Source organism: Colias philodice, chromosome 13 (genome assembly GCF_061535455.1).
Source record: "Colias philodice isolate Cphi_HAF_F1 chromosome 13, ilColPhil1 Martin Lab GWU primary, whole genome shotgun sequence".
In the NCBI taxonomy this organism is placed as follows: domain Eukaryota; kingdom Metazoa; phylum Arthropoda; class Insecta; order Lepidoptera; family Pieridae; genus Colias; species Colias philodice.
The window spans coordinates 7,851,367-7,861,096 of NC_143098.1; the positions used below are offsets into that span (position 1 = coordinate 7,851,367).

At 33.2% G+C, this 9,730-nt stretch overlaps 1 protein-coding gene across 1 annotated transcript; it reads right to left on the bottom strand.

Annotated features, from left to right (window-relative positions):
* Nucleotides 1-269: 269 nt before the first annotated feature.
* On the bottom strand, nt 270-5,762 carry LOC149483508 (uncharacterized). Its single transcript, XM_089702565.1, has 4 exons — nt 4,614-5,762; nt 2,215-2,295; nt 1,788-1,956; nt 270-867 (listed from the first exon to the last, which is right to left on the bottom strand). The coding sequence occupies exons 1-4, from the start codon at nt 5,436-5,438 to the stop codon at nt 704-706; spliced, it is 1,239 nt and encodes a 412-aa protein (XP_089558691.1). The 5' UTR covers nt 5,439-5,762; the 3' UTR covers nt 270-703.
* Nucleotides 5,763-9,730: the final 3,968 nt, after the last annotated feature.

A 9,730-nucleotide genomic window follows, 5' to 3' on the forward strand; every position in this document is an offset into this window, starting at 1 on the left:
CAATTATTGCATATTTAGTTAATATTATTACGATAAAATTTATATTTTGCTAAATACCTAAATGAGTCAAGAGTATATCTATAGTCAAACTGTAAACAATACCTATGCAATCTGAAAGAGGATAAAATATCCACTATTATATGTTACGTGTAAAAAATATAATAGATGAAAAGAAAAATACTAGGTTCTATATTTTGAAACATTTATTTGATTCAACGTAAGTACTATAATAATATGTTAACAAGTAATTGCATGAAAAGCCGATACAGTTCAAGTAGATAAAATATAAGATACATAAGACCCAATAAATATTTTTCAAAAACAGTGTCTCTTAAAAGTCATACTTACAACGATATGGGGGAGTTGACGGTTGGCTGGTTAATGGTGAATTAAAATTAAATAAAATACGCACTTCCGTCCTTATTGGCATGATAGGATATTTTTTAAAATACTTGATGCAGTACCATACAAAAATTATATGCAATTCTGTTACAGGACTGAAAAAAATATACATTTGTATAGGTTTAATCGCTGCACTGTTATTAGTTTATTACAGTTTACACATTACCTATATTACCTATGTAAATCGGGTACATATAGTTAAGTATCTAATCCATTTAGTTATACATATATATAACTCTTTTATAAAATAATCTCCCGCATACAATTTTATCGCTTAATGTAAATATGAGATATATTAGATCTAATTAACACTCTGCAATAAGATAACAGTGTATGTAACAACGATCGATGCCATAGAGCTTAGAAGAGAATAGTTGAGTTGAGTTAGACTGGACATGTGGAAGTCTATCCGTCTTGACTGCACAAGGCTTTGGAAGTCGCTGAGTGCTGATCCCGAATCGTGCCCTAAAATATATTTTCGTTATTAAATCTTATGATCTATTCCAAACGTGAAACTTTGTGAAGATAGGATGGACAGAAGGAGTTGTGAACTGTCAGGGGTCACCACTGTGGAGGAAGGAAGGTGGAATTCCTCCATCGAAAAAGGGAGGATCCTCGACCAGTCTACTCGACTGGTCGGCCGTGAAGGCCCCGATGGATGATGTCGGAAAGTTGTATACAGGGTGTCCCACTGTTGGTATACTAAGCTCAAAGGAGGTTATAGTTTTGCATACACTGAGTACGTAAAAAATAATTAAAAAATTCCAGACGCATTTTTTTTTTCAAATAGATGAATTCTTAAAACTCTATGTGTACACCCATAACAAGCGAGCCGCCCAACTTTGCCACCAGCACGTGAGCTTTCGTTTAAGATTATGTTTTCATAGATAAAATGCTCATATTAGAGAAGCGGTATATGTCGGCTGCGCGAAGCTAGAGAAGAAAACATGGATTTTCAGGAAAAATTTAGCAAAAAATTTTGGACGTAATTTTTTTTTTAAGTATTTTTTACGTGATCAGTGTATGCAAAACTACAAGTTCCTTCGCGCTTAGTATACCAATAGTGGGACACCCTGTATATAGCTCTGTAGCGAAAACATTTCGCTTGCGCGATTCAGAGCGAGGTGTCGCTACAGCTTAATATCATTTTTCATGCGTGAGAACTGAGTAGGATATGTGCGGATAGAATCTAGATTTAGTATTTTATGTATAAAAAGTAATTTTGTGTTACGATTACTAGATATTTATCATATGCTCAAGAGCAATATCTATTTAGAAGGGAAGCCAGATCAAATTTTTTCTAGTTTTTTGTAGGATCGTTTATGTATAATATTATTGGAAATTGGAATAATAAAAATAGCCACATAACAATCAGAAATCCTTACTAGCTTCATTGATGATATTGAAGTGGTCTATGATATGTATAATTCTGTCTCTCTGTCGATATGCTAACTCGCAGTGGTGAACCATACTGACAAGAATAGCAATGCACATCATGATCCTCATTATTGTGGAAATTACGGGGAAAATTCCAAGATAATTTCGGTTCAGATGCTGAAAATTAATATGTAGTTTATTTTTTTAATATCTATCTATTAATACAGAAAAGCTCAGCAATTATTTCGATGTTTTTTATTTATTTGATAATTAAAATAGCAAAGTAGGCATTAATTATTTTAAAATGAAAGGAATGTTTTTAAAATGTAGGTACGTACTCCGTGCTTCTAAGTTCAATGCAACAGCCTCTAAATATCTTGTTTTAAAGTCATAAGCAAGAAGTGTTTTATTTATATTTTAAGATAATTAACAAACCTGTGATCCAAGATGAATCCTGGCGGCAATGTTGGTAAATCTAACCATATCTATAAGTAAACTTACGCTGTTCAATAATATCTGAAAGTATCGTTAAATAACTAGTTAGTACTTATATAATTTTGTAAATTTTTTTTATTTTTATTTTTCTTGTTAAATTTGTATAATAAAATTAAATTATCAAATGCCTTTTTACTTTATTGGTAGTTACATAGATTTATTTTTATTGTAATAGTAAAAATATAGAGCTTTTTAGAAGGAGCTTTGCAACGGAAGTACCAAACAGAAACTAATATTTTGGGTACCTTTAAAAGTTTCTTACAGCAGTATGTTTCATTAATTTTCAAATATTTATTGAATAAATTCTAAAATATTCTTTACATTACTTTCATTGACAAAATATACTAAATAGCCAATAATAATATTATCAGTAGACTAGTACCCAATACCTAGAAAATTATATACAAGAATAAGTGTGATGTGTATCTTTTAATCACTACATACCTACTGCAAAGTCATTACTGATAAAATAATCCCATCAAAAACATCCTGTAAAAAACCCAAGTCTCGCAGCTCAGTCTTTCTACCGTCAAAAGTTGTGAGATCCATGTAATACCAAGTCGGATAATCTATTTAGTGTCTACTTGAAGGACCTTCTGTCTTAAGTTATTACATAAGTTATTATCATGCCAATATTAAAAATATTTAACGTTTTAAACAAATAGATCGACTTGGACATCGCTTGATTTGATTATTAGTATGTATCACACTACACAGCACGACGGGCCAGCGACCAACAGGAACGAGAGTTTCAATCGCGTGAGGCGCGAGAGACTAAAGAATCTAATATAATATTGTAATAGGTATTCATTTTGTTTTCATGCGATGTCCAAGTCGATCTATTTGTTTAAAACGTTAAATATTTTTAATATTGGCATGATAATAACTTATGTAATAACTTAAGACAGAAGGTCCTTCAAGTAGACACTAAATAGATTATCCGACTTGGTATTACATGGATCTCACAACTTTTGACGGTAGAAAGACTGAGCTGCGAGACTTGGGTTTTTTACAGGATGTTTTTGATGGGATCTCACTTCTTTTTGTAGAGCCTTAGAGAATGACAAAGAATGAAATAGACACGAACCATCACCAGGTATACGGACAATCCGGTGTGGGCATGGATGGTCATTCACATACAGTATTTCCGAATCCATTGCGACTACTAGTACTGGTAGATATGCAAGATGTAAGAATACAATTAATACTTAAACGTAACTTTGGTCTCGTTATTTCGACCGACACTATTAAGTAATTATATTTGAAGACTAAGGTATTTATGTAAGTTCCTTAAAATTAACCAAACAACATCCCAATCGTAAGCAAATAATATCAGTAAACTAATGAGCAAGCCTTTTAGTCGTAAATGTAATTTATCAATCGAAATTATAAATGAAAATCGCAAACTTATAGGTTAGGTTTCGAGGCACATCCGAACAGCATGAGGGCGCTCACACGTATGCGTGCGGCTGCCGCTCGCTCGAAGGCATTCACATTTCATTGTTCTGTCATTTTGGCGTATATTTTGCTTGTCAGTCATAGAGTAAAATAGAGGCCAGTCTGTCTGTAAGGAGGCTAGTCGCGCCAACAATTTATATATAACAGATTTAAATTATAATACATATATTGTTTTATTAGATTTTCGTACTTCAAGACATGTCCAATCATGTGTTTTTCATTACGTCGACCATTTTACAAGTAATAATGTTGTTCAGTTTCATGGGCTAAACACACCCTTACCCACCCTATACCCCCTCCCTTGCCTCATATGGTAGGTACCTATCTACACCTATTAAATTTATAACCACCACCAACCACCAACTGCATCAATAACTTTGTAATCCCATATAAATATATGGGATTACAAAGTTATTTATGCAGTTGGTGTATTTGGAAAACTGGACCGAAATTACAAAATATTTAAGTTTTCCCATGGTTAAGACACTAAACTCTATATGTATTCCAAATATGAAGCTTCTAAGTCTGCTAGAAGTGCCTTGGACTTTTGATGATCGGTGAGTCAGTGAGTGACAAAATTTAGAAACTTTAACAAGTTGTCATTCTTAAACTACTGGTTCAAATTGACTGAAATTTTAAATATTCCGTGTTTATACAATGCCGGATTAGTTACTGAAGATTCAGGTTTCTTGCTTTATCCACAACCGAATTATAGGGGGTCGAAAAAGGCCCGAATTGCTTCGAGAAAAGGATGGTACGGCCGTGCCGCTTTTTTTTTGCTCGACTTGGCGGGGGCACTGCCGTGCCCCCAGATATAATATGTACTGAGAATCATTGATAAAACTGTCTGGTAGTAATAAGCAATATTTTAAACGTCTTACCCTTGTTCCGAACACTTCATTAATAAAGTCTACTTGCTCTATGAGCCAAAGATACGATTTACTTAACAATTTAAATTCAGGCAAATTGTCCGCTGAATTAACTTCCACATTATCTAACGAATGTTCGGTTATAACATCTGAACGCGTATATAGCTTCATCGTTAATGTTGAATCCTTTCGGAGCTTAATTGTATCGAGCCATGTCTGTGCTTTTTCTGCAATGTTTCGTAAGCGAAACTCGATTTGTAAAACGTGCGATGTTAAGTCCAAACTGGTCAAAACTTTGATCAATATGTAAATGTACGATATGGAGAACACTAAAGATACTTCCAATCCAGTACAGTACCACCAAGCCAAAAAGTCACAGACACATGTAAGTGTCCACAATAAGAAGAAAATCGCAACCAATTTGAAAAGCTTTCGCTTTAAGTCTGGACTATACGCGCAGCCCAGAGTTTCGTCAATTTTATGATGATTTCTAAAATATATTTCCATATTGCTTCCGTATTTGTAAACAAAATATAAATCAACTATATATTGAAAATAATCAAAAATAACTTGAATAATGTCGGTGTATTTTATAGATATGAGCATATCTTGGTACACATGTACAATTTTATAGTACAATGTGACAATACTAAGGCCTCCCAGCACTAGAATGGGAATAGAAAAGGCCAAGAATGATGTAATTGTACATCTTTGCGTTTGAATCTTGTTATAATTTAGGGAGAAAGCTTTCAGAAATGGCCATAACGGCTTGAACGAATTATTGATGTAGCAGATGTTTTCCTTTTTATGGTCACTGACTCTATGCTCCAAAGACATATTTCAGGTTGGATCTATTTTTATATTATTTTGATTATAAATAAAACCTTCACATTGTTCACAATCTCGAAGTACTTAACACGCGTATTGTTTTAAAATCATTGAATATAACGTGTTACAAGGTAATTAGCCAACTAGAGTCCACTGCCTGTGTAAATAATAGAATGTATTCATTCGTTTAGCTGAAAAATTGAAAGCTTATACAGTATGTTTAAATTATTTCGTTTCACATATCAAAAGTTCAATCAAGTTTTCTGTAAGAACTTTTGGTAATTAATATGTAAGTACCTATTAATACTTAGAATGAGAAATATCTTAATACTATTATAAAGGCGAAAGTTTGTATGGATGTATGGATGTTTGTTACTCTTTCACGTAAAAACTACTGAACCGATTACAATGAAATTTAGCACACATATAGAGGGTAACTTGGATTAACGCATAGGATAGGTTTTATCCCGGAAATCCCACGGGAACGGGAACTATGCGGGTTTTCCTTTGAAAACGCGGGCGAAGCCGCGGGCGGAAATCTAGTAATGTCATAAAAACAAGCCGTTCGGCTCAGCTCCGGTTGAACCGACCCAGGGCAAAAACTAAATATAATATAGACTATGTTACTTCCTCATAATATAGTTTTCTATTAGAGGAAATTTAAAAACGACCAAACACACAAAAAAAATCCATCCTTTTTATAATCGGCTGTTCGGAGTGGACATAGAGTCTGTTCACTCTGTGTGGACCCTTAGCCTTATAAACTATTAAAACTTTATATAAATATTTCCCAATGTTGGTGTTTTAGATAATATAGCCTATGGGTAGGAAACAATATTTTTGGAATAAGGAACAAAATATATGAACACACCTTACTACTAATAGTAGACAATTTGATCAACTAATTAATAGCAGAGTAGGGCGACCACCACGATATTATCATTTCCTAGAAATTGTATAAAATTGTCAGTCATTTAAGTAATTGTATTAATAAAATGTTCTTTGGGTTCTTATTTGAAGTGTAGGTCGTTATATATTCATGGCTATTACTTGATTTTCATTTATTGATAGGTGCTTTAAGAATATTCGTATTAATCCATGTTATAGATATAGGGTAATGCCACAGGTAATGCTGTGTAATGTGTATTATCATGTTTGTTTTTATATAGATTTGTTTTCTTGTATTCACGATCGGATATAATGAACTAAGGAAAATCCATACTTTCCTGCTCAAAGATGAGTACGTACCTACTTTCATTGTGAAAGAATCTAATACATACATAATAGAACAGTCGGTCAAACATAATACATTTTTAATTTATCTCTTTCAACTAAAATAGTTATTTTAATACCTAATATCGTAAATTGGTAATTATTCGAAAAGGTATTAGGTAACGAAGGACACACAATAGGAAGTGAATAAAAATACGTATATTGCAACAAACGACATAGAAAAAACTGTTTAAAAAAACGCGCCGGATTGCGTCACGCACGTGATACGAGAATACAAGGAGATAATTGGCAAGTCACATTCACAGAATACCGTATAATTAATTAGAACCTAGGTATCCTGTTGTTGTACGGTAAAGATGTGACCACAAAATGTTTTACGATTGAATTCTCGCGGGACTTCGATTCACCTAAGTCGTGAAGGTTTCTTGATGTTGTCATAATATAGTCGACTGTTTAATTCATGAGATGTTTGTTAGATTTTTTTTGTAATGTGTTTATATTTACATGTTATTGAGTGGAAAATTAATTATTGCATAATATATAGTAAGTAAGTAGTACTTTCAACTATTCCCAGTAAAAGAAATCTATATTTTTAAATTCAGTTCTGTCTACAATTCTTATACAATTAACTTTTTGTATTAACCTAACTTTAAATAGAATTATCACTCACCCAATTATATTATTTTCTTCTTTATCTACTGCCGAAGGATCAGCATGTTTAAAAGTATATTTCACAGTGTTCTTTTCTTTGGCAGCCTTCGGCGAATCTTGATTAATTAGTTTTTTCATTTTGTTATACTCTATAACTAATTCTAGCACCTTATTACTAACTGTTGTGAGTTTGAAATGTACTAGGTATAACTTCATGAGATCTTAAAAGTCTGAAATAAGTAATGTTTGTTTATTTTTTCTTCCAGTAGATGGCGATGATATTAATTCTAACTGTTAACCTTATTATCTTTTATTGAGAAGCGTTATGAAATTCCATCTTAATTTTGTAACCGGCATATCTATACTTAATTAATATTATAAAGCTGAAGAGTTTGTTTGTTTGAAAGCGCTAATCTCAGGAACTACTGGTCCGAATTGAAAAATTCTTTCGGTGTTAGATAGCCTATTCATGCTATTCATCGAGGAAGGCTATAGGCTATGCCTATATATCATTACGCTAAGACCAAGTACCAACAGAAGCGAAGCCACGCGGGTGAAACCGTGGAACGCAGCTTGTAAATATCATAAAGATAATTTTATAAGATACTAATATTATAAATCTCAAGAGTTTGTTTGCTAGCTGTAACGCGTTAATCGCAGGAACCACAGGTCCGATTTGAAAAATAATTTCACTGTGAGATAGTCAATTTATCGTAGAAGACCTACAACACAATAAAACAATGGGAACGATCACTAAAATAAAACCGCGGGACACAGCTATTGGGCTACATTTTTAGTGTGTCGTCTAAGAAATGATTTTGATTTTTACTTTTTTGATGCAAAGGAAGATTCGAGGATCCACGTTATTAAAAAACAGGATTTGATGGTGGCAAGTAAAATTTCAAGCATGCGTCATGGCAATACCGTCACGTCATGGAGTAGGAGGCGACGATTTTGGTATCTTTGAATCTTGCCAAAGAAGTTTCACTTCTGACACGTGTGCGTGTGCTCGGAACACACGATCTTTTTTTATTATAAAGTTTATGTGTCGAGTCTATACAGAAACAGATACAGTTTTCTCTTTCCGTGTAGTTAAAAATACAAAAAAAAAATCCAAACAAAACAACTGCTATGCTAAATGAAGTTCAGACAAGACTTTGAACGATACAATCATAGAAATCTAAATAACAAGACACATAGAAGTGCTATAATGTCATAATTCGTATGAAAACCGCTGTCGCCAAAATCAACACATTCAAACCGAAAGCTAAACAGTACACACAAGTAAACTATGCCTTTTATTGGACAGCTTGATTTTAGTGAAAACTAACTTATCTATTAAATTAAGCTTTTGAATATGTATCCTAACGCACGAATTTACGGTTTATTTTAGAATAACATCCCTAAGTATATGAGACTTTTTGCTCCAATACGAACAAACGTGATAATAAGAATGGTCGACTGTGTCATTCATTGTTATTTCGATTACTATGGTGACACTCGTAATACTTGTAAATATTCTATAATTTTAAGGAACAAGTCAATAACTGCGTTAAAAACAACCGACTTCAAACTTGCACTTGCAACATTTACAAATACAGACAAAAATGCTCATAAAATAAAAACTACTGGGCCTATCCGAATAAAATTTTTATGGGACCAATTCGACACCATCCCGCATCGAACAAAAAAAGAATCACGTAAATCGGTTCAGAAACCACGGAGTAATCGGTGTACATACATAAAAAAAAAAAAAAAAAAAAACATACCGGCCGAATTGATAACCTCCTCCTTTTTTTTGAAGTCGGTTAAAAACGGCATTATTTCTAAAAAAAAATATTTTCCGATGAAATATTATTCCTTTATAAGTATAATTACAACTTGTGGAAGAATTTCCGCAATGGGAATTGCTGAAACACACCATGTATACACTCATACGTCTCCAGAGCAACTGAACAGTGACGAATGCACTGGTGATGTGCAAATCACCTGAGTGGCGACAAGGTCACGCACGCTTACGACTTCTAGTGTCTTGTTATTTAGATTTCTATGGATACAATAGACAACTTGACGAGTTGTGCTTATGAAATATATTACATATGGACAACTATATTAAACACTACGACAACTAAATTTAAATTGTTACCTATATAAACAGTATCCTATTTGCACATACGTCTTCCATATTCGCACGAATGTTTACACATGCACGTGCGACTACCACGCGGTTTTTTTTTGCGCCAAAAAATTGTTCAATAAATGTTAGCAACTACATTGTGTAGTGTGTACATTAATAATTAATGTACACACTACACACTTGCTAACTCTTTTCGGCTAATGGTTTAAATCACGGTTTAAATTTATATTCTATCTTTGTCTCACTACGGAGTACGTGGATGTGTACGTTTCTGTTTGTA

Coding starts and splice junctions, on each gene's coding strand:
- LOC149483508 (XM_089702565.1), bottom strand. CDS start 5,438: ATGTCTTTGGAGCATAGAGTCAGTGACCATAAAAAGGAAAACATCTGC. Junction 1,957..2,214: donor GGATTCATCTTGGATCACAG/GTTTGTTAATTA, acceptor ATTAATTTTCAG/CATCTGAACCGAAATTATCT. Junction 868..1,787: donor CAATATCATCAATGAAGCTA/GTAAGGATTTCT, acceptor AATATATTTTAG/GGCACGATTCGGGATCAGCA.